This window comes from Schistocerca americana, chromosome 8 (assembly GCF_021461395.2).
Source record: "Schistocerca americana isolate TAMUIC-IGC-003095 chromosome 8, iqSchAmer2.1, whole genome shotgun sequence".
Lineage (NCBI taxonomy): Eukaryota > Metazoa > Arthropoda > Insecta > Orthoptera > Acrididae > Schistocerca > Schistocerca americana.
The window spans coordinates 487,615,860-487,642,576 of NC_060126.1; the positions used below are offsets into that span (position 1 = coordinate 487,615,860).

At 43.8% G+C, this 26,717-nt stretch overlaps 1 protein-coding gene across 1 annotated transcript in view; it reads left to right on the top strand.

The window, feature by feature from the left end:
* The window catches only part of LOC124625781, a 128,755-nt gene that overhangs the window by 81,272 nt on the left and 20,766 nt on the right, over positions 1-26,717 (top strand). Inside the window, exons 3-4 of the mRNA XM_047149228.1 lie at positions 676-840; positions 8,624-8,764. Coding sequence (XP_047005184.1) covers positions 676-840; positions 8,624-8,764 — 306 coding nt within the window. The remainder of the gene's footprint in view (positions 1-675; positions 841-8,623; positions 8,765-26,717) is intronic.

The following is a 26,717-nucleotide window of genomic DNA, read 5'->3' on the forward strand; positions in this document are numbered from 1 at the left end:
ACGCATACAGTCAGACAAAGTCCAATTTACAGTAAAAGCTGAGGAAGTTGGCAACACTTTCAAAAGAAAATGACATTCCAGACACAGAAAATAATGGTTCCAGTGCTGTGTTAGTTCGAGTGCTATCGTTCGAAAACAGTGATTACAAGAAAAACTGCAAGCTTTCAGTTTCCCACATGATAGAAGGCTGCTTCATTTACAAATAATAAGTTACACACCGAACTGTAAGTACCTTTCCATTCTATAATAAAAAGAAAACCATGAACTTTTTAAAGCTATAACCTTCATGTGAACGCGAAAAAATCATGTAATATGTCGAGACACCCACTGTAGACGTCTTGTAAAAATGGCGAAACGCGTCTGGGTGAGTAAGTCAAACAAGAAGGTAATGTGCAACATGCAAAAGGTGTTTTTGTTGTAAACTTCTGCAAGTTAAACTAAATAATGTTCGTGTTCCTAAATATCAATGTTGAGATATTAAAACCTTCATCATCCAAAATATTATGGAGCAGTCATGTATGCGACCAGGAACAATGGGGAGAGGAATACAGCCACAATTAAGACTACGTTCCCAGGAAGGGGAAACGCGTTCTGTGTGAGTAACTATGTAGTAGTGGAACTGTTGCTGATGGCCATCGCTTTCAGCTTGAGACTGTCACCTTCCCTGTCCGGCAGGCGCCCGCGGAGGAGGAGATGACGCAGTTCCACTCTCAGGACGCGGCCGGGCGCTCGCTCTTCGGCTACATGATGGCCGACCAGGCGCGCATCGAGGCCAGGGCTCCGGACGGCTCCGTCAGGGGCTCCTACACCTACCTGGACCCCAGCGGACGCGCCATAAAGGTACCCACTGCTCAGCTACTCGTTACGCTACGGCACCGAAATCATCACCATCACGTTCAAGAATTGGGCGTAACGCCAGTTCCTTCTTTCTAAGCCCGTCTTTTTCATCCCATGGCTCCTCGACTCTGCCAACTCTTGTACATGTACATGTTTCACAGCTTGTGATGGATACTGCCTCTCTGACAGCCTTTCAATATGCTCCTTTCATTTACCTCTGCACTGATCTACTAGTCGGTATCCCCACCTTTGGCACATATAACAGCGTGACGCGTAGTGGCATTGAAGCAGTGAGACCTTGAGAGGTCGATGGAGGGCGCTGGAACCGCGTCTGCACATACAAGTCACCTAATTCTTCTGAATTCCAGGGGGGAGGGACGGGGGGCGATGATCTCTGACAACACGTTCAGTCACATCCCGAGTGTGTTTGATCGGGTTCAGATCTGGCGAGTTAGGGGCCCAGCATACCAATTGGAAATCGCCACTGTATTCCTCGAACCACTCCGTCGTACTACTGGCCTTGTGGCATGACGCATTATCTCGTTGAAAAATAATACAATACTGGCCTTAAAATACACTCCTGGAAACGGAAAAAAGAACACATTGACACCGGTGTGTCAGACCCACCATACTTGCTCCGGACACTGCGAGAGGGCTGTACAAGCAATGATCACACGCACGGCACAGCGGACACACCAGGAACCGCGGTGTTGGCCGTCGAATGGCGCTAGCTGCGCAGCATTTGTGCACCGCCGCCGTCAGTGTCAGCCAGTTTGCCGTTGCATACGGAGCTCCATCGCAGTCTTTAACACTGGGCCAACACCCGGCATCATGGTGTGGGGAGCGATCTCCTACACTGGCCGTACACCACTGGTGATCGTCGAGGGGACACTGAATAGTGCACGGTACATCCAAACCGTCATCGAACCCATCGTTCTACCATTCCTAGACCGGCAAGGGAACTTGCTGTTCCAACAGGACAATGCACGTCCGCATGTATCCCGTGCCACCCAACGTGCTCTAGAAGGTGTAAGTCAACTACCCTGGCCAGCAAGATCTCCGGATCTGTCCCACATTGAGCATGTTTGGGACTGGATGAAGCGTCGTCTCACGCGGTCTGCACGTCCAGCACGAACGCTGGTCGAACTGAGGCGCCAGGTGGAAATGGCATGGCAAGCCGTTCCACAGGACTACATCCAGCATCTCTACGATCGTCTCCATGGGAGAATAGCAGCCTGCATTGCTGCGAAAGGTGGATATACACTGTACTAGGGCTGACATTGTGCATGCTCTGTTGCCTGTGTCTATGTGCCTGTGGTTCTGTCAGTGTGATCATGTGATGTATCTGACCCCAGGAATGTGTCAATAAAGTTTCCTCTTCCTGGGACAATGAATTCACGGTGTTCGTATTTCAATTTCCAGGAGTGTAGCTACACCAAGAAGAAATGCAGATGATAAACGGGTATTCATTGAACAAATATACTATACTAGAACTGACATGTGATTACATTTTCACGCAATTTGGGTGCATAGATCCTGAGAAATCAGTACCCAGAACGACCACCTCTGGCCGTAATAGTGTCGGCTGAAGTGGCCGTGCGGTTAAAGGCGCTGCAGTCTGGAACCGCAAGACCGCTACGGTCGCGGGTTCGAATCCTGCCTCGGGCATGGATGTTTGTGATGTCCTTAGGTTAGTTAGGTTTAACTAGTTCTAAGTTCTAGGGGACTAATGACCTCAGCAGTTGAGTCCCATTGTGCTCAGAGCCATTTGAACCATTGGCCGTAATAACGGCCTTGACACGCCTGGGCATTGAGTCAAACACAGCTTGGATGGCGCATACAGATACAGCTGACCATGCAGCTTCAACACGATACCACACTTCATCAAGAGTAGTGACTGGCGTATTGTGAGGAGCCAGTTGCTCGGCCACCATTGACCAGACGTTTTCAAATGATGATAGATTTGGAGAATGTGCTGGCCAGGGCAGCAGTCCAACATTTTCTGTATCCAGAAAGGCCCGTACAGCAAGTGCAACATGCGGTCGTGAATTATCCTGCTGAAATGCAGGGTATCGCAGGGATCGAATGAAGGGTAGAGCCAGGGGTCGTAACACATCTGAAATGTAACGTCCACTGTTCAAAGTGCCGTAAATACCAACAAGAGGTGACCGAGACGTCTAACCAATGGCACCCCATACCATCGCGCCAGGTGATACGCCAGTATGGCGACGACGAATACACGCTTCCAATGTGCGTTCACCGTGATGTCGCCAAACACAGATGCGGCCATCATTATGCTGTAAACAGAACCTGGATTCATCCGAAAAAATGACGTTTTGCCATTCCTGCACCCAGGTTCGTCGTTGAGCAGACCATCGCAGGCGCTCTTGTCTGTGATGCTGCGTCAAGCGTAAGCGCAGCCATGGTCACCGAGCTGATAATCCATGCTGCTGCAAACGTCGTCGAGCTGTTCGTGCAGGTGGTTGTTGTCTAGCAAACGTCTCCATCTGTTGACTCAGGGATCGAGACGTGGCTGCACGATCCGTTACAGCCATTCGGATAAGATGTCTGTCATATCGACTGCTAGTGATACGAGGCGATTGGGATCCAGCACGGCGTTCCGTATTACCCTCCTGAACCCACCGATTCTGTATACTGCTAACAGTCCGACCTTTATCAAAGTCGGAAACGTGACGGTACGCATTTCTCCTCCTTACACGAGGCATCACAACAACATTTCACCAAGCAACGGCGGTCAACTGCTGTTTGTGTATGATAAATCGGATGCAAACTTTCCTCATGTCAGGACGTTGTAGGTGTCGCCACCGGCGCCAACCTTGTGTGAATGCTGTGAAAAGCTAATCATTTGCATAACACAGCATCTTCTTCCTGTCGGTTAAATTTCGCGTCTGCAGCACGTCATCTTCGTGGTGTAGCAATTTTAATGGCCAGTAGTGTAAGTTAAAGAAGACAGATATGTTATTCATTAAATACTTCTCAGGTCATGTCAATCAACACAACTACTTGTACTGGTTTAACCACAGTGATCTTACTCGTAAATATGAATATCCTTTCTTTTTTATAAGGGGCCTTCACATCAAACCCTGTCACTAGTGTAAAGTAACGGTAACGACTTTATCAGCTGAAAAATGTAGTTATACACAGTAAACATACTCAAAAAAAGTCACCAAAAACGTTGGCACATTTATCCCATTGCGACACTAGTCGGTCGATTCCATCTTTGAAGAAACTAGTAGGCTGCTCTCGGATCCAAACCTGGGCCCAGTCACACACTTCGTCGTTCGTTGCGAATCGATGTCCGGAATAGCTTGTTTTAGACGTGCAAACACATGAAAGTCACACGGTGAAAGGTCGGGACTGTACGGTGGATGTTCTAGCGTTTCCCACCGAAACTGCTGCAATGTCGTCTTCACTGCATTGGCCGTGTGTGGGCGGGAATTGTGAGACTCAGACTGTACTCACCGTACACAGCCTTCATCCGTCGATACATTTCACACGGCCTCCAACTCCCTCTGCCGCCAAAAATCGAATCACTCCACGTTGTTCCTGCTTACTCGCCTGCATGTTAGGTAGTGGACGATAACTTGTGTGGCCACCTTCTCTTCGGCGTGAAACCACACTGGCGCTACGCAACATCAGACGGCGCGCAGGCGTCAGTCTCTCTACCAGTAGGCCCCGCCACCATACCCGCAGTTACGTGGTGCCACCTTAACATGTAAGGCTAAGGTAGACGCACGGACCAGGTTTCACTTGAATGAACCTCATAGATCAGTCTGATTATGATCATAACGATCGAAACCGATTATTGAATCAACAAATTTGCGATCAAAGACTGTTTTGGTTTCCAACTTTTATCAAACATTTGATCGCTGATACCTTCAAGTCATCCCTCATTTTATACAATTAAGTGACCACCGGCGCATACGACTGAAATATTTAAAAAAATTCTTATCGGGCTCTCAGTCGTATCAAGTGGTTAACAGTCGCACGACGTTTCGGCTGAGTTCCTCTCGACCATTGACGTGGTGGTAACTGACTGCCGTGTCATGCATCAAAATGTCTTCCTTAACGCGATTACAGTCCTCGCCTCATTCGGCGCGGAAATGCCAGAAGAACGCCTCAAAGAAGAGAGCGGTAATACGGGGTTGTTGATGTTTTGTGACTGAGTGGGCCACAGCTCTGTAACAAGGCCCACACCATCGCTGGTACTGCAGTGCGTTACCCCTTGACAATGGCCGACCTCAAGCTAATGGGATTTTAAAAGTGTGACGCAGCTGAAGGCCAGGAACGTTTTGTTAATACGAAAAATTTTCATACACTGAAATATTTCAGCTACGAAATGTACACTGTTGAAAGGCGAGTTACAACCATACACTAGTGGCCATTAAAATTACTACACCACGAAGATGACGTGCTACAGACGCGAAATTTACCCGACAGGAAGAAAATGTGATATGCAAATGATTAGCTTTTCAGAGCATTCACACAAGGTTGGCGCCGGTGGCGACACCCACAACGTGGTGACATTAAGAATGTTTCTAACCGATTTCTCATACACAAACAGCAGTTGATGGGCGTTGCCTGGTAAAACGTTGTTGTGATGCCTCGTGTAAGGAGAAGAAATGCGTACCAACACGTTTCCGACATTGATAAAGGTCGGATTGTAGCCTAACGCGATTACGGTTTATCGTATCGCGACATTGCTGCTCCTGTTGGTCGAGATCCAATGACTGTTAGCACAGTATGGAATCGGTGGGTTCAGGAGGGTAATACGGAACGCCGTGCAGGATCCCAACGGTCTCGTATCACTAACAGTCGAGATGACAGGCATCTTATCCGCATGGCTGTAACGAATCGCGCAGCCACGTATCGATCCCTGAGTTAACAGATGGGGACATTTGCAAGACAACAACTATCTGCATGAACAGTTCGACGACGTTTACAGTGACATGGACTATCAGCTCGAAGACAATGGCTGCGGTTACCCTTGACGCTGCAACACAGACAGGAGCGCCTGTGACGGTGTACTCAACGACGAACCTGGGTGCACGAATGGCAAAACGTCATTTTTTCGGATGAAACCAGGTTCTGCTTACAGCATCATGATGGTTGCATCCGTGTTTGGCGAGATCGCGGTGAACGCACATTGGAAGCGTGTATTCGTCATCGCCATACTGGCGTATCACCCAGCGGGATGGTAAGGGGTGCAATTGGTTACACGTCTCGGTCACCTCTTGTTCGCATTGACGGCACTTTGAAAAGTGGACGTTACATTTCAGATATGTTACGACCCGCGGCTCTACCCTTCATTCGATCCTTGCGAAACCCGACATTTCAGCAGGATAATGCACGACCGTATGTTTCAGGTTCTGTACGGGCCTTTCTGGATACAGAAAATGTTGGACTGTGCTCTAGGCAGCACATTTTCCAGATCCCTCACCAATTGAAAACGTCTGGTCAATGGCGGGCGAGCAACTGGGTCGTCACAGTACGCCATTCTCTACTCTTGATGAACTGTGGTACCGTGTTGAAGCTGCATGGGCAGCTGTACCTGTACACGCCATCCAAGCTCTGTTTGACTCAATGCCCAAGCATATCAAGGCCGTTATTACGGCCAGAGGTGATTGTCCTGGGTAATGATTTCTCAGGATCTATGCACTCAAATTGCCTGAAAATGTAATCAAATGTCAGTTCTAGTATAATATATCTATCTAATGAATACCCGTTTATAATCTGCATTTCTTCTTAGTGTAGCGTTTTTAATGGCCAGTAGTGTAGTTTCTATTTTCCAGAAGATATCAGCATCGTCAGCGAATATCGTGAAAGTGCTTGTGACCTTCACTGATAAACAGTTTGTGTCAGGAAATTGGGGATCGCATTACACCGCGCTCGAGCGCACGCAGCGATACTTTCGTTCCTCTCCAACAGTCACAGTACAATATAAACTACTTGTCTTTGGGATACACAGACTATCTTGACACCATGATTGAAAATATGAGGCCTATACCTCTGATACTGCTTCTGCAATGTTCTGTCTGTTTCTCTCATTAATGCTATTTGAATCAGGCTACATACTAATAATGCTCTTTGCCTAAGTAGCTTGGCATCTGCAACAACACGAACATTTTTAAACGTGTGAACAAATTGAGAAACACGTGGTTCATCATTATAAGGTTTCTAATGAGTACTACACTACTGGCCATTAAAATTGCTACACCCCGAAGATGACGTGCTACAGACGCGAAATTTAACCCTTCAGGAAGAAGATACTGTGATATGCAAATGATTAGCTTTTCAGAGCATTCACACAAGGTTGGCGGCGGTGTCGACACCTACAACGTGCTGACATGAGGAAAGTTTCCAACCGATTTCTCATACACAAACAGCAGTTGACCGGTGCTGCCTGGTGAAACGTTGTTGTGATGGCTCGTGTAAGCAGGAGAAATGCGTACCATCACGTTTCCGACATTAATAAAGGGTCAGATTGTAGCCTATCGCCATTGCGGTTTATCGTAACGCGACATTGCTGATCGCGTTGGGCGAGATCCCATGACTGATAGCAGAGCATGAAATCAGTGGCTTCAGGAGGGTAATACGGAACGCCGTGATGGATCCTAAGGGCCTCGTATCACTAGCAGTCGAGATGACAGGCATCTTTCCCTCATGGCTGTAACGGATCTTGCAGCCACGTCTCGATCCCTGAGTCAACAGATGGGGACGTTTGCAAGACAACAACCATCTGCACGAACAGTTCGACGACGTTTGGAGCAACGTGGACTATCAGCTCGGAGACCATGGCTGCGGTTACCCTTGACGCTGCATCACAGACAGGAGCGCCTGCGATGGTGCACTCGACGACGAACCTGGGTGCACGAAAGGCAAAACGCCATTATTTCGGATGGATCCAGGTTCTGTTTACAGAAACATGATGGTCAGATCCGTGTTTGGCGACATCGCGGTGAACGAACATGGGAAGCGTGCGTTCGTCATTGCCATACTGGCGTATCATGCGGCGTGATGGTATGGGGTGCCATTGGTTACACGTCTCGGTCACCTCTTGTTCGTACTGACGGCAGTTTGAACAGTGGACGTTACATTTCAGATGTGTTGCGACCCGTGGCTCTACCCGTCATTCGATCTCTGCGAAACCCTACACTTCAGCAGGATAATGCACGACCGCAAGTGGCAGGTCCTGTACGGGACTTTCTGGATACAGAAAATGTTCGACTGCTGCCCTGGCCAGCACATTCTCCAGATCTCTCACCAATTGAAAACGTCTGGTCAATGGTGGCCGAGCAACTGGCTCGTCGCAATACACAAGTCGCTACTCTTGATGAACTGTGGTATCGCGTTGAAGCTGCATGGGCAGCTTTACCTGTACACGCCATTCAAGCTCTGTCTGACTCAATGCCCAGGCGTATCAAGGCCGTTATTACGGCCAGAGGTGGTTGTTGTGGGTACTGACTTCTCAGGATGTATGCACCGAATTTGCGTGAAAATATAATCACATGTCAATTGTAGTATAATATATTTGTCCAAGGAATACCCGTTTAACATCTGCATTTCTTGTCGGTGTAGCAATTTTAGTGGCCAGTAGTGTATAAATAGAATGTTGGTGGCTCGTGTTGCACAAGTATCTTGATGTCAACCTATTCTGAAGACGGACGTTCGAGACACTTACTTTCCCAACCTTTACCCTATACGCAGTGTACTGTTTCTGGCAAGCTATTCTAGCTGGCGGGTGTGACGGAGTGCTGGATTTCAGGTGCAGTACTGGGACGAGGGGCAGGGTTTCCACGCCGCCGGGAACCACCTACCCGCCACCCACCCCGGTCTTCCGCAGCCCGTCCGGGACACCCCGGAAGTGGAGGCGGCGCGAAAGCAGCATCTCCAGGCCTACCAGCAGGTACCACTACCACTATGTGTCAGTACTCTGTGTGCAGAGTGGTGCCTGGGTGAGAAGGGCACACTACCCTGGCAATGGCAGTCGTTTTGCTTCACACGCACGCACACTTATACTCTCTCTCTCTCTCTCTCTCTCTCTCTCTCTCTCTCTCTCATACACACACACAGTTATACACACAAGTAAACTACGAGACGAAATATGAAAACCAGGTACCACGAAAGAATTATCCGAATAGTAGATGTGATGTACATGTACAGACAAACAAATGGTAACAATTTCAGAAAAATTTGATGGTTCATTCAAGAGAAAGATCTCCACAAACTGAGTAAATCAATAACGCGTTGGTATAAGAACGTAGGCTTCCGCGGCAGGTGTCATGGTGATTAAAATTCTTCTGGGTATTATGCCGCGTCATTGCTATAAACTAACACCAATAATAAACTAAAACCGACGTTTCGGCCGCATTGCAACGGCCTTCCTCAGGGCACGACTGGTTTTGCGTGGGGATAGGTGCTTCTATCTCTTATAGACTATCGGTGTCTGACGTCACTATTGCAAAACTTTTGATTGGCCCTCTAATATGGTTGGCTAGTCATGACGTAAGGGAAGATGGAAGGCAAGAGGCTATTCGTGGATGTCCATGTCGTCAACGAGTGGCAACTGTCGGCCAATCAGCGTTCGGCTCCTGGTCGGCTAGTTTTCCTCCTGGTGTGCGCGGAAGTGGACTGACAGTTTCTCTACAGCTGTTTGTGCAGATACGCCCGTGTCCCGTGTGGCTTCTGCCCCGCGACCGCTCGCGGCCCGTTGGACTGGGATGGCCGGCAGCCAGGACGCCGGGAGTTTGCAGCCATCTTCTCTGTTGATGTTTTTAGGCTGCTTAATAATTTCGATCGCCTCCCGTATTTTGCGTTCTCGCATCCACGATTCTTTCGCCAGTACTCGGGCTTCCTGGAACCTGATAGGTTGTCCACAGTCACGGTGGTGTTCCGCTATCGCCGATTTATTATGTTGTTGTAATCGTACACAGCGTTCGCGTTCTGCCACTCGTAAGCAAAACCATTCGTGTCCTGAGGAAGGCCTTTGCAATTCGGCCGAAACGTCGGTTTTAGTTTATTATTGTTGTTAGTTTTTAGCAATGACGCGGCATAATACCCAGAAGAATTTTAATCTCAATAGCGCGTTGGTCCACCTGTGGCCCTTATACGAGCATGCCGCTGATTGACAGAGATGTTGGGTTGCCTCCTGAGGGACACCGTGCCAAGTGGCCCTTTGTATGGTCAAAATCCCGAGCTGGTTGGAGGGCCCTATCGATAATGCTCCAAACGTTCTCTCTTGGCCATGGTAGGGTTTGGTAAGCATGAAGACAAGCAGTAGAATCTCTCGCCAGTACAAACAGCGCGTTAGATCGTTAGAATCCCGAGCAGCTTGACGCCCCTGCACCTAATGCTCCAAACGTTCTCAGTTAGCGATATACGAGGGTCGGTCAAAAAGTAATGCCTCCCATTTTTTTTCTACTTAAAGAAATTAAGTTAAGTGAAAAATTTGAATTTGGCGCCATTCCTCAAACCTTCTTCTGCAATCCACTGCAGTAGTAGCTTTCTGTGTCAACAGGTGGCAGCACAGCAGAAGTTTGTAAGATGGCCGACATCGATGTTCGTTTGAGACAGCGTTGTGTGATTGAATTCTTGAATGCAGAAGGTGAAACGCCCATACACATTCATGAAAGACTGAAGGTGTATGGTGTTGTGACAGTGGATGTCAGCACTGTTAGACGATGGGTTCGTCGTTGTAAGGAAGCTGAAGGGCAAACACCGTTGACTGACGAAAAGCGGAGCGGCAGGCCGGTGAGTGCAGTGACTCCACACAACATTCAGCAAGTTGATGACATCATTCGTGGTGACCGTCGGGTGACTGCAGATGAAGTGTATCGCATTATTTCTCTTAGTAAAGGCAGTGTGATCACGATTATTAAACAATTGGGGTACTCAAAAGTTTGTGCACGGTGGGTTCCAAGAATGTTAACCGATCAGAATAAAGAGGCAAGGAAAACAATAGCCTCCCAACACTTGCAGCGCTTCCGTTTGGAGGGAGATGAGTTTCTGAAAAAAATTGTGACCGGGGACGAAACATGGGTGCATTTTTTTGAACCCGAATCAAAGAGGCAGTCAATGGAGTGGCGTCACACAAGCTCGCCGAGGAAGAAAAAATTCAAAACTGTGCGATCGGCAGGGAAAGTTATGGCAACAGTTTTCTGGGATACAGAGGGTGTGATTCTGGTTGATTTTTTGGAGCAGGGATGCACAATAAATTCTGTTCAATACGTCACAACCCTCAACAAACTTAAAGCACGTCTTCAGCGAGTTCGCCCAACAAAATCAATGGCAGATGTTCTTCTTTTGCATGACAATGCAAGACCACACACCAGTCGTCACACCTCTGACGAGATTGTCAAAATTGGATGGGAAGTTTTGCCTCATCCCCCATACAGCCCTGACCTGGCACCATCAGACTTCCATCTGTTCGGGCCACTAAAAGAAGCTCATCGTGGGATTCATTTTGAAGATGAGGAGGCCGTCAAAACATCCGTGCGTCAATGGCTTAGGAAGCAGAGCTGTGATTTTTACCGTGCTGGGATACATGCCCTTGTTCAAAGATGGACCAAAACTGTAGAGATGGGCGGAGATTACATTGAAAAATGACAAAATGATCCTCAATGTTGTGGTTTTCAACCTATGTAATTGCATTTAAATTTCCTGACAATTAAACGTAGAAAAAAAAATAGGAGGCATTACTTTTTGACTGACCCTCGTAATCGGGGATATTTCTGGCCAATGTAGGGTTTGGTAAGCACGAAGATAAGCAGTAGAAAGTCTCGCCGTGAGCGAGCGGGCATTATCTTGCTGAAATGTAAATCCAGGATGGCTTGCCATTAAGGGTAACAAAACGGGGTGTACGAGGGCAGTTCAATAAGTAATGCAACACATTTTTTTTCTCGGCCAATTTTGGTTGAAAAAACCGGAAATTTCTTGTGGAATATTTTCAAACATTCCCGCTTCGTCTCGTATAGTTTCATTGACTTCCGACAGGTGGCAGCGCTGTACGGAGCTGTTAAAATGTCGTCTGTAACGGGTGTGCGTTGCAAACAATGGGCAGTGATCGAGTTTCTTTTGGCGGAAAACCAGGGCATCTCAGATATTCATAGGCGCTTGCAGAATGTCTACGGTGATCTGGCAGTGGACAAAAGCACGTTGAGTCGTTGGGCAAAGCCTGTGTCATCATCGCCGCAAGGTCAAGCAAGACTGTCTGATCTCCCGCGTGCGGGCCGGCCGTGCACAGCTGTGACTCCTGCAATGGCGGAGCGTGCGAGCACACTCGTTCGAGATGATCGACGGATCACCATCAAACAACTCAGTGCTCAACTTGACATCTCTGTTGGTAGTGCTGTCACAATTGTTCACCAGTTGGGATATTCAAAGGTTTGTTCCCGCTGGGTCCCTCGTTGTCTAACCGAACACCATAAAGAGCAAAGGAGAACCATCTGTGCGGAATTGCTTGCTCGTCATGTGGCTGAGGGTGACGATTTCTTGTCAAAGATTGTTACAGGCGATGAAACATGGGTTCATCACTTCGAACCTGAAACAAAACGGCAATCAACGGAGTGGCGTCACACCCACTCCCCTACCAAGAAAAAGTTTAAAGCCATACCCTCAGCCAGTAAAGTCATGGTTACAGTCTTCTGGGACGCTGAAGGGGTTATTCTGTTCGATGTCCTTCCCCATGGTCAAACGATCAACTCTGAAGTGTATTGTGCTACTCTTCAGAAATTGAAGAAACGACTTCAGCGTGTTCGTAGGCACAAAAATCTGAAAGAACTTCTCCTTCTTCATGACAACGCAAGACCTCACACAAGTCTTCGCACCCGAGAGGAGCTCACAAAACTTCAGTGGACTGTTCTTCCTCATGCACCCTACAGCCCCGATCTCGCACCGTCGGATTTCCATATGTTTGGCCCAATGAAGGACACAATACGTGGGAGGCACTACGCGGATGATGAAGAAGTTATTGATGCAGTACGACGTTGGCTCCGACATCGACCAGTGGAATGGTACCGTGCAGGCATACAGGCCCTCATTTCAAGGTGGCGTAAGGCCGTAGCACTGAACGGAGATTACGTTGAAAAATAGTGTTGTGTAGCTAAAAGATTGGGGAATAACCTGGTGTATTTCAATGCTGAATAAAACAACCCCTGTTTCAGAAAAAAAAGTGTTGCATTACTTATTGAACTGCCCTCGTAGAATATCGTCGACATATCATTGTGCTGTAAGGGTGCCTCAGATAATATCCAAACGGTCCTGTTATGAAAAGAAATGGCATCCCAGACCATCATTTCTGGTTGTCGGGCCACATCACTGGCGACAGTCAGGTCTTTATCCCACCACTGTCTGGTGCGTCTCCAGACACATCTTCGCTGGACATTGTGGCTTAGTCTGAAAACGGCTCGCTACTGACGATGACTCTACTTTAGTCAGTGACATCCCATGCCGAAGACAAGTCTGGAGATGCCCTGGACAGTGGTCGATACCAACCTGACTGTCGCCAGCGATATGGCCCAACAACCAGGAATGATGGTTTGGGATGACATTTCTTTTCATAACAGGACCGTTTGGATATTATCTGAGGCACTCTTACAGCACAATGATATGTCGACGATATTCTACACCCCGTTTTGTTACCCTTAATGGCAAGCCATCCTGGATTTACATTTCAGCAAGATAATGCCCGCTCGCTCACGGCAGGACTTTCTACTGCTTATCTTCGTGCTTACCAAACCCTACATTGGCCAGAAATATCCCCGAATACATCGCTAACTGAGAACGTTTGGAGCATTAGGTGTATGGACGTCCAACCTGCTCGGGATTCTAACGATCTAACGCGCTGTTTGGACAGGCTTTGGCATGATATCCCGCACGAGGATATCCAGCAGCTCTATCCATCAATGCCAGGCCGAATAACTGATTGCATAAGGCCAAAAGTGGATCAATACGTTATTGATTTGTTCAATTTGTGAAGGTGTTTCTCGTGAATAAATCATCAAATTTTACTAAAATTGTATTCATTTGTTTGTCTGTACATCATATATCTATCGATTTCTTTACCATTCGGATAACTGATAATTAATTGAAACCCTCAGATGCCAACAGGTGTTGTTGATGTACCTCGATGGGGACAGCTGAAAATGTGTGCCCCGACCGGGACTCGAACCCGGTCGGTGCACACATTTTCAGCTGTCCCCATCGGGATTATCAGCAACATCTGTCGGCAGCTGAGGGTTTCAATTAATTATCAGTTATTCTAGCTGCACGGTCATCAGTGGTATCTGTTCTTTCGAGAACAGTTACTATCTTCGTATATTCGGATAATTCCTTCGTGATGCGTTTTGTCCCTGATTGTAGATGCAGTGTAGGGTATGTCAAGAGGGTTAGGAAATGTTTTAGGACGTGGTAGTATACACAAATTACGCTATAGATATGACATCTGCCTAATTTTTATTGGTTACAGAGATGTAGCTGGTTACAGCTATAAGTTATCATTTCGTCCGGTGGTACTCCAGCTGCTATGAGATTATTTATCAACTGTCATTTTCGTTTGGGAGTTCAAGTTGTGCAATTGTGGTTGAGTTTACATAATTGAGCTATTCAGGTACGATTGTGATTTGTTGGCCAGTTCTACTGAGTCGTTTGAGCATTCTGCACGTATTTACAAATGCTGATTGCGGGTTTTGTGACGGACTGTTTCTGCTGCTTGTAGAAACTGCGGTAGACGATTTCGTAGTAGCAGAGCATCAGATTCAAGAGTGTTTACTCGAATTCGCACTAAACTGCTCTTGACTGGTGCAGTTTTCAGCAGTAATATCTCATCTGAAATTGCAAATTAACGGGATGTAGATGAAATAGATGACATCCTTGAGTTGGCAGAATGTACTCCTTCAACAAGCACACGGGGAATTTCTAGGCGTATCGGAATATGGCCGACATAATGTATGCACGGCCTCTATCGACATCATTTACAGTTGATTCAACACCTTAGAGAAGCATGTGAAGGTGGACGATTGATATTTTATCGTTGGATAATAGCAATCCCAGTGATGATGTTTAGTGATGAAACCGCATCTACTCATGGCGGTATCAACATTTCTCCTGGCTCAAATCGGTGGTCCGACGAAAATGAACGTGCGTTTGTGGAGACACAGTTTCAATGACGTTTCTATTTAAATGAATGGTGTGGTGCAATAATCTGTTTATTAGGCCTATTGTGCTATCGCATCTGCATTCAGGGCCCGTTATCTAGAATTTCATGAAAACGAGCTGCCTGCATTATTGAAAGAAGTTCATTTGGCTACAAGACGGGTCCCTGCACATTCTAGTCTTGAAGCGACCACGTAAGTTTAATTTCACAAAGCAGATGCATCGATAGAAATGCTCGCGATTCTTGACCAACAAATCCCCGGTCAGTACCTCTACAGATTTTTGCCTGTGGAGATGGTTAATGGGCGAGCTCTACAATGAAAAAGTGAATATAACAGAAGAATTAAAGAATTAATAGTTCAGACTAAGAAAAATGCTGCCCCATGGAAGAAAGCCAAGATGACGTAAGAGGAACTGCACTGAAGGCGGAAGTAGAATTTACGAAGACCAACTCTGAACACAATCACTTGATTTGATTAACATTGTCTGTGAGTGTTTGTTCGGACTGCGTTCTAAAAATTGGACACAAGCTATACGGCACATTAGTCGGATACTACCACCTCCTAAAGTATATTTTCTCTGTGCAGCACAGGATTTTTTTTCTAATTTTCATACCAAGTCCTCAGTCAAGATATTACTTTAGCCGTAGGCAGTAATTGTCGTTTCATGGACTGTGTTCTGAAGTGTGTTCATTATTTGACATAGATTAGTGGTTCTACAAATGCATTATCAATCGAATACATGAAATTACACGAATGGTTTTCATTTCTATGCGTCAGTGTTAGTTTCTACTTGGTTTAAGTTGTTAAAATTCATTTCTAACTGGGAAAACCATTGATAATGGATCATGAATCCTTTAGTCACTGACCATAAACTGCCAGTCTGTGTCATATGTTGATTTTTAGTAGGGCCATCTACCTGCTTTTCTTAACAGCATGTAAAACTTCGCATTCTACACCATATTAATGATTTTCTGCTAAAAGACGAGCGGCTAAAGTTGAATCATTTTTTCTGGATCTCCAGCTTCTCTCATGTACAAATCATTTAGTTGTCACAGATCTGCCTCACTGACAAATATATGCTTTTCCACAATACTCGCATGTGATTTTTGTACATACCACTCTCTATCAAGGGCTGAAGTTTGTCTTTCGTACTGAACATAAATTTTAATCTGTTCTTGGAATTATAAAATGCAGGACTGTTGTTACAGACCTTAACATTTTTGTGAGGTTGTCATTTTGACAGTGTGTGGGATAACACGGTAGTTTTCGTAACTACTGACTGGTTCCTGTTGGTTGTCGTACAGAAGTGGTGTAATTTAATGAATTTTACTTTTTAGTAGTATATTATCAATAATGGCAAAACTGTAGCCATTACTGGAAGCGATATATTTTATAGTTTGTAGCACTATTCGAAAGGCAGAATCGGGCAATGGAACATGAGGCGATGCACCATCGGAAGGAAAGCTGCATGTTTGTGCCTGTTACGTGCTGGTAGCTTGCAGGAAATACCATACGTGTAGCTATGTTTTCTTCTGTAAATTCTAAGTGTCTTTTCTTGTTCTTGTATCTGTATTAAGGTCTAAGAAATTTATGGAAGAGTCTCCCAGCTCCATTATGAAATGAATTTTCTTGTGTTGGGCGTTCAAATGTTTTAGTTATTTTCACAACATTTAAATTTCCATCATAAGAAAATTCAAGCACTTTGCAGGAATTACTGGAACATTTAAACTTCCTCCATAATAAAATTCAGTGCACAATGGAACTGTGAGACTCTTTTATAAATTTCTTGGATTTTATTACAGTTATTAGCAGAAGGAGATACTTATTCAGCATTTACAGGAAAAAAACATAGCTACAGATACGATTATCCCTGCAAGCTCCCAGCATCCTCACAGTCACAATCACTCAGTTTTCCACTTGATGATGAATTGCCTCATGTCTGTTCCATTAGCGCTATGTCTTTGCAACGGAACTATAAACTATCAAACATTCCGCTTCCAGCAACAGCTGTAGCTCTGCCTTGATTCATGATAGTGTACGAAAAAAAGAGAATGCGTAAATTACACCACTTCTGTTCGCTGGTCAACAATAACCAATCAGTAGTAATAACATCTGTTGCATTACCCCATAGGGTTAGGTTAGTGTTGTTTTTTAACGTCCCGTCGACAACGAGGTCATTAGAGACGGAGCGCAAGCTCGGAGTAGGGAAGGATGGGGAAGGAAATCGGCCGTGCCCTTTCAAAGGAACCATCCCGGCATTTGCCTGAAACGATTTAGGGAAATCACGGAAAACCTAAATCAGGAAGGCTGGAGACGGGATTGAACCGTCGTCCTCCCGAATGCGAGTCCAGTGTGCTAACCACTGCGCCACCTCGCTCGGTGCATTACCCCATAGCCGGCCGCGGTGGTCTAGCGGTTCTAGGCGCTCAGTCCGGAACCGCGGGACTGCTACGGTCGCAGGTTCGAATCCTGCCTCGCGCATGGATGTGTGTGCTGTCCTTAGGTTAGTTAGGTTTAATTAGTTCTAAGTTCTAGGCGACTGATGACCTCAGAAGTTAAGTCGCATAGTGCTCAGAGCCCATTACCCCATATATTCCACAAAATTCAGACAGCCTCACAAAGAAAGTTACGGCAACTACAGACAGGCATTTTATAATACATACAGCATATCAAAACTTTTATTCAATAATAAGGATAAACTACAACAGAGTGATGTGAATAAAATCACATGCAAACGCTGTGGAAAAGTGTATATCAATCAGTCAGGCAGAGCTGTGGCAGTTAGATTATCTGTACACGAAAGAAGCAGGTGATTAAGAAAGAAGAATTCAACCTGAGCCGAGTATCTGAAAAAAAACCAGTCATATGATGTAGGATGTGAACCTACTGGAAATCGACAATCATAAGACGCAGCATGCCAACTTAATATTAAATGAGTAAACTCAATACATACTGCTACCATCCCGTCCACCATAACTACGTGATTCTGTTATGTAAAATTCTCATATTGTGGACTTAGGCTCTTGATACCTTGTTGTGGGTTGGTATGAAGATGTTGCTAATACAATATTGTATTCCTATTTGCTGCTGATGCGCTTAGGTTTGCTGCTTCTAGAGTTTCTAGTTGTTTCATTGAACTGTGCCTCATTTACTGTTAATTATTTATACGAATCTCTTCTACCACTGTGCATGAATAATTTCATAGAGAAACTAGCGTTGTATAACAAATTCAGTTCTTCTTTTGCTTTAGGTATTTTCTATTTTTCCAATATTTCCCTTTTTCCTTCCCCTTGTTATCTTTCACTTTTTTTCTATCTTCTAACATTGTGCATCTATAATTTCATTGATAAATAAGCGTTATATAATAAATTAAATTCTTCTTTGGTTTCTTTTATTTTAATTTTTTCCAATGCTTCTCTTTTTTTCCTTCCCCTCATTACCTTCCACTTTCTTCTATCTTTCTCATCTATAGAAACTGACAGCTTGTTAAATTTAGTAATTTACTTTAACAACTGTAATCCCGATTTTTGTACTTTTTTCTCTCCTGTTCTGATATTCAGAAATTACTTTTCTCCTTCATAAGCCAAATGGATCTAAAAGGTTAACTATCACTTTGCCATTAATTCTGATTTTTCTTTAAATGTTGATAGATAGTCATGTTATTTTTCATTTTCTTATGCAATTTCGTTTTTACAGCTAACATTGTATCGCTTATGACCAGCATTTTGAGCATCTTCAGCTTATTCTACTTATAGTTCATTGCTAAACACATAAAAATACTCCTACTTTTTAAATACATGATTTCAGTTTTGTTTTACTGTGTATGCATTACTTGCTTTTAGTTAAACTTCGCACTTTGAACTTTGGACTAATTGATGTATCTGTTGGAGCATCTGATAGAATTTATCCTGGTGATGCTTCATGTATTGGCGTTTATATTAATAATATGTATTTATTGTTACAAATTTCAGTGTATCCTGTTACACCTGCCGTTTTTCGTCTGTAGCTTGTATTTTATGTATTACAAATTCGTTCTAATGATTTCGATATTCAGTACAATTTAGAGAAATCTTCTTTTTGGTATTTGATAAGTAATCCTCTAATGAAATTTGAAGTTATTGCTAAATTATAACAGAGTGTATCATTTCTTGTCTATTTCCTCAGAGAGGTAATAAATGAGATTAAAATAAATGAATGAAGTGTATGAGAATTTGGAAAACAAATTTGTGTAGAGGAATACAGTAGCGATCCTATGGAGCATAACTGAATAGCTATTTTTCCTATTATAACACTGAACGCGCCTTTCATTGATTTTTACATATACCCTTGTTACACCTTACAAAATTTCCTTCCTTTTATATACAACCATTCATGCATGTGTATCAGTTTTGTCTTTAAGTATTGGTTACTGAAGATATCAAAAGTGACCCAACAAGACCATTTTGAGGTGAACATTAAGAGCTTCCTCGAAAACATCACTCACAGAAAAAGACAAACAATATTTCACCCAGGAATGCCATAAACTCCATTACACACAAACCAACCCAACATTTGTAATCCCAATATTCCCATGAGATCAATGATGAATTTTAGGAAAGCCTAGTCGTATTATGAGGCGACTATGTAAAGAAATTATTACAAATCCCTATGAAATGACCAATAAAATTTATCGAAGAACTCAGGTAGTTTAGTAGCTCTACGAAACCTACTGCAAAATATCGCGACTTTCTTTCTATACTCTTGTAGGGTTACTTGGGAGTTTTCTGGAAGTTTCTCGCCTAATCTGCATTGTTTTCAGAGCCTGGATGTGTTTCTACAGCGCGGTACTTGAGATATGGGGCAGGTCCGCATTCTCTCTGCAAATGAGGATGACGTTCATCTTACAACTCATTTTAAGACACTGTTTATTGTGTTCAATTTATCTACCATCACCTTTGCCATTACTGACTGAACTCGAATGTCATTGGCCTTAACATTATCTTCTCCTGACTCGTTCCACATTATTACATTTTATAATGTAAATAATCTGTAGTTCATAAAACTAACTAGCTAACCCACTAACTTTAATTCGATTTCCCAGTTTCTCCTTAGTTTCATTTATCTTTTGCTCTATCCTTTCAGTGCCAGTATTATATCCTCCTTAACAGAAAGAACATTACATTGTCCGGGAGAACCCAAACCCTTACAGATAAAGGAAATAATATACTAGATAGACTATCAAAATTACGAAACTGTGTGACTATTGATTATGTACATTAATTTAAAATTATAGTTCAAGCAATACATGATTCTTAAGAGGACATTGTTGTTGTTGTAGTTGTGGTCTTCAGTCCTGAGACTGGTTTGATGCAGCTCTCCATGCTACTCTATCCTGTGCAAGCTTCTTCATCTCCCAGTACCTGCTGCAACCTACATCCTTCTGAACTTCTTTAGTGTATTCATCTCTTGGTCTACCTCTACGATTTTTACCCTCCACGCTGCCCTCCAATACTAAACTGGTGATCCCTTGATGTCTCAGAACATGTCCTACCAACCGATCCCTTCTTCTAGTCAAGTTGTGCCACAAGCTCTTCTTCTCCCCAATTCTATTCAATACCTCCTCATTAGTTATGTGATCAACCCATCGAATCTTCAGCATTCTTCTGTAGCACAACATTTCGAATGCTTCTATTCCCTTGTTGTCTAAGTTATTTATCGTCCACGTTTCACTTCCATACATGGCTACACTCCATACAAATACTTTGAGAAACGACTTCCTGACACTTAAATCAATACTCGATGTTAACAAATTTCTCTTCTTAAGAAACGCTTTTCTTGCCATTGCCAGTCTACATTTTATATCCTCTGTACTTCGACCATCATCAGTTATTTTGCTCCCCAAATAGCAAAACTCCTTTACTACTTTAATTGTGTCATTTCCTTCCCTCAGCATCACCCGACTTAATTCGACTACATCTACATCTACATCTACATTTATACTCCGCAAGCCACCCAACGGTGTGTGGCGGAGGGCACTTTACGTGCCACTGTCATTACCTCCCTTTCCTGTTCCAGTCGCGTATGGTTCGCGGGAAGAACGACTGTCTGAAAGCCTCCGTGCGCGCTCTAATCTCTCTAATTTTACATTCGTGATCTCCTCGGGAGGTTTAAGTAGGGGGAAGCAATATATTCGATACCTCATCCAGAAACGCACCCTCTCGAAACCTGGCGAGCAAGCTACACCGCGATGCAGAGCGCCTCTCTTGCAGAGTCTGCCACTTGAGTTTGTTAAACATCTCCGTAACGCTATCACGGTTACCAAATAACCCTGTGACGAAACGCGCCGCTCTTCTTTGGATCTTCTCTATCTCCTCTGTCAACCCGATCTGGTACGGATCCCACACTGATGAGCAATACTCAAGTATAGGTCGAACGAGTGTTTTGTAAGCCACCTCCTTTGTTGATGGACTACATTTTCTAAGGACTCTCCCAATGAATCTCAACCTGGTACCCGACTTACCAACAATTAATTTTATATGATCATTCCACTTCAAATCGTTCCGCACGCATACTCCCACATATTTTACAGAAGCAACTGCTACCAGTGTTTGTTCCGCTATCATATAATCATACAATAAAGGATCCTTCTTTCTATGTATTCGCAATACATTACATTTGTCTATGTTAAGGGTCAGTTGCCACTCCCTGCACCAAGTGCCTATCCGCTGCAGATCTTCCTGCATTTCGCTACAATTTTCTAATGCTGCAACTTCTCTGTATACTACAGCATCATCCGCGAAAAGCTGCATGGGACTTCCGACACTATCTACTAGGTCATTTATATATATTGTGAAAAGCAATGGTCCCATAACACTCCCCTGTGGCACGCCAGAGGTTACTTTCACGTGTGTAGACGTCTCTCCATTGATAACAACATGCTGTGTTCTGTTTGCTAAAAACTCTTCAATCCAGCCACACAGCTGGTCTGATATTCCGTAGGCTCTTACTTTGTTTATCAGGCGACAGTGCGGAACTGTATCGAACGTCTTCCGGAAGTCAAGAAAAATAGCATCTACCTGGGAACCTGCATCAAATATTTTCTGGGTCTCTTGAACAAATAAAGCGAGTTGGGTCTCACACGATCGCTGTTTCCGGAATCCATGTTGATTCCTACAGAGTAGATTCTGGGTTTCCAAAAACGACATGATACTCGAGCAAAAAACATGTTCTAAAATTGTACAACAGATCGACGTCAGAGATATAGGTCTATAGTTTTGCGCATCTGCTCGACGACCCTTCTTGATGACTGGGACTACCTGTGCTCTTTTCCAATCATTTCGAACCTTCCGTTCCTCTAGAGACTTGCGGTACACGGCTGTTAGAAGGGGGCAAGTTCTTTGGCGTACTCTGTGTAGAATCGAATTGGTATTCCGTCAGGTCCAGTGGACTTTCCTCTGTTGAGTGATTCCAGTTGCTTTTCTATTCCTTGGACACTTATTTCGATGTCAGCCATTTTTTCGTTTGTGCGAGGATTTAGAGAAGGAACTGCAGTGCGGTCTTCCCCTGTGAAACAGCTTTGGAAAAAGGTGTTTAGTATTTCAGCTTTACGCGTGTCATCCTCTGTTTCAATGCCATCATCATCCCGGAGTGTCTGGATATGCTGTTTCGAGCCACTTACTGATTTAACGTAAGACCAGAACTTCCTAGGATTTTCTGTCAAGTCGGAACATAGAAATTTACTTTCGAATTCACTGAACGCTTCACGCATAGCCCTCCTTACGCTAACTTTGACATCGTTTAGCTTCTGTTTGTCTGAGAGGTTTTGGCTGCGTTTAAACTTTCAGTGAAGCTCTCTTTGCTTTCGCAATAGTTTCCTAACTTTGTTGTTGAACTACGGTGGGTTTTTCTCATCCTTCACAGCTTTACTCGGCACGTACCTGTCTAAAACGCATTTTACGATTGGCTTGAACTTTTTCCATAAACACTCAACATTGTCAGTGTCGGAACAGAAATTTTCGTTTTGATCTGTTAGGTAGTCTGAAATCTGCCTTCTATTACTCTTGCTAAACAGATAAACCTTCCTCCCTTTTTTATATTCCTACTAACTTCCATATTCAGGGATGCTGCAACGGCCTTATGATCACTGATTCCCTGTTCTGTACATACAGAGTCGAAAAGTTCGGGTCTGTTTGTTATCAGTAGGTCCAAGATGTTATCTCCACAAGTCGGTTCTCTGTTTAATTGCTCGAGGTAATTTTCGGATAGTGCACTCAGTATAATGTCACTCGATGCTCTGTCCCTACCACCCGTCCTAAACATCTGAGTGTCCCAGTCTATATCTGGTAAATTGAAATCTCCATCTAAGACTATAACATGCTGAGACAATTTAAGTGAAATGTATTTCAAATTTTCTTTCAGTTGTTCTGCCACTAATTCTGCTGAGTCGGGAGGTCGGTAAAAGGAGCCAATTATTAACCTAGCTTGGTTGTTGAGTGTAGCCTCCACCCATAATAATTCACAGGAACTATCCACTTCTATTTCACTACAGGATAAACTACTACTAACAGCGACCTTTCTGCTTTCCCTTCTTTGCTTAGAACTGGGTTTCCATCTGAGCTCTTGATATTCATACAAGTGGTTCTCTTTTCTTCAAAGGTCTCTTTAATTTTCCTGTAGGCAGTATCTATCTTACCCCTAGTGAGATAAGCCTCTTCATCCTTACATTTGTCCTCTATCCATCCCTGCTTAGCCATTTTGCAATTCCTGTCGATATCATTTTTGAGACGTTTGTATTCCTTTTTGCCTGCTTCATTTACTGCATTTTTGTATTTTCTCCTTTCATCAATTAAAATCAATATTTCTTCTGTTACCCAAGGGTTTCTACTAGCCCTCGTCTTCTTACCTATTTGATCCTCTGCTGCCTTCACTATTTCCTCCATCAAAGATACCCATTCTTCTTCTACTGTATTTCTTTCCCCCATTTCTTTCAATTGTTCCCTTATGCTCTCCCTGAAACTCTGTACAATCTCTGGTTCTTTCAGTTTATCCAGGTCCCATCTCCTTAAATTCCCACCTTTTTGCAGTTTCTTCAGTTTTAATCAACAGTTAAAAACCAATAGATTGTGATCAGAGTCCACATTTGCCCCTGGAAATGTCTTACAATTTAAAACCTGGTTCCTAAATCTCTGTCTTACCATTATATAATCTATCTGATACCTTTTAGTATCTCCAGGGTTCTTTCATGTATACAACCTTCCTTTATGATTCTTAAACGAAGTATTAGCTATGAGTAAGTTATGCTCTGCGCAAAATTCTACCAGGCGGCTTCCTCTTTCATTTCTGTCCCCCAATCCATATTCACCTACTATGTTTCCTTCTCTCCCTTTTCCTACTGATGAATTCCAGTCACCCATGACTATTAAATTTTCGTCTCCCTTCACTACCTGAATAATTTCTTTTACCTCATCATACATTTCATCAATTTCTTCGTCATCTGCAGAGCTAGTTGGCATATAAACTTGTACTACTGTAGTAGGCGTGGGCTTCGTGTCTATCTTGGCCACAATAATGCGTTTACTATGCTGTTTGTAGTAGCTTACCCATACACCTATTTTTTTTATTCATTATTAAACCCACTCCTGCATTACCCCTATTTGATTTTGTATTTATAACCCAGTATTCACCTGACCAGAAGTCTTGTTCCTCCTGCCACCGAACTTCACTAATTCCTACTATATCTAGCTTTAGCCTATCCATTTCCCTTTTTACATTTTCTAACCTACCTGCCCGATTAAGGGATCTGACATTCCATGCTCCGATCTGTAGAACGCCAGTTTTCTTTCTCCTGAAACAACGTCCTCTTGAGTAGTCCCCGCCCGGAGATCCGAATGGGGGACTATTTTACCTCCAGAATATTTTACCCAAGAGGACGCCATCATCATTTAATCATACAGTAAAGCTGCATGCCCTCGGGAAAAATTACGGCTGTAGTCTCCCCTTGCTTTCAGCCGTTCGCTGTACCAGAACAGCAAGGCCATTTTGGTTAATGTTACAAGGCCAGATCAGTCAATCATCCAGACTGTTGCCCCTGCAACTACTGAAAAAGCTGCTGCCCCTCTTCAGGAACCACACGTTTGTCTGGCCTGTCAACAGATATCCCTTCCGTTGTGGACGCACCTACGGTACGGCTATCTGTATCGTCGAGGCATGCAAGCCTCCCCACCAACGGCAAGGTCCATGGTTCATGAGGGGGGGGGGGGGAAGGGGACATTGTACGTGAAATTAATTTCAAGGGGACATTGTACGTGAAATTAATTGAAATTTGCCATTTCCTGTTTTCTACTCCTGTTTTCCTGAACATTTTGGTATATAATACATTACAATCAGTCATTTGTGAGACCTTTAAATAATATTTTGAGTGTTTATGTGACTCTCAAATTTCGCAGCTACACATATACTGCCACAGTTGAGCAGTCATATCTTGAGAACTACACAGTCAAGAAGGCTGTGAATTGCTTTGTTTTGTGCCTACTGCTACGTCTCAGAAGTTTAAAGAAATCAGTCCTTGGTTTTTGATACTACTCTCGTTGAAAGTAGCGTGATTTTCGGCTATTTTTGTAGTAATCTAACTTCTATTGCTTTTTATACGTAAATAAAATGACTAAGCGTAAAAGTAACTTCAGGAAACGTAAATTTGCGGGTAACAGACATGTGAGACCTGCATTTTCTTTTGAAGTACTTGAAAACACGTGTGCTAGTATTGAACTAAACCACTATAATGTTTCTGAAGTGACCACGCCCCCTAGCGCATCGAAAAGGAAAGTAACTTTAGAAATGGGTGACAGTGGTAAAAGTAATGATATTATGGACCATATCATTACTGATCTGCAAATCCTTGCACAAGTTCTTTCTGAAACTGTCTCTTTCTGTCTTTGTGATGGTGAAGTTAAACTTTATGAGAATATTGGAGCTAGAATAGGTCTTGCGCCTAAATTAATTATTAAATGTCAGAAGTGCGAAAGCGAAAAAGCATTTCATACTTCATCAAGGTGTTCAGGTAATGAATCGTATGAAACTAATATGTGACTGTTCTATGGCCTTATATGCACTGGTAAAGGTGCAAGGGCTGATAATGTTTTCTGCACTGTGTTGAATTTGCCAAAACCACCTTCTAGATATACGAAATATGTAACAACAATTAGGGATTCCGTAAATGCTGTGGCTGAAGATTCAATTGTTGCGGCTGCATCAGAAACTGTTGAACAAAATGAGGGCGACACAAACATCAGCATTGATGTGGATGGATCCTGGCAAAAGCGTGGGTTTAGTTCTAAAAATGGTTTTACATCTGCAATAAGTATTGACACTGGAAAAGTTCTGACTTTTGAAGTTCTCAGTAAGTACTGCCAAGGTTGTACAGTGAACCAGAAGATCAGATTATTTCATAAGCAGCAGTGTATAAAAAATTATGATGACGCAAGTGGAGGAATGGAGGTAAAAGGAGAAGTTCACATTTTCCAGCGTCGCAGAAGGAGATAGGTGTCAGATATGTGAATTACTTAGGTGATGGAGACAGCAATGCTTTCATTGCAGTACAAAACAGTAGGCCATATGATGTTCGTATACAAAAACTTGAGGATGTAGGACATGTCAAGAAAAGGATGGGAACACGTCTGCGTAACCTAAACCAAGCTGGGTATGGTGGCAAGACGATAAAATGTGCTGGAA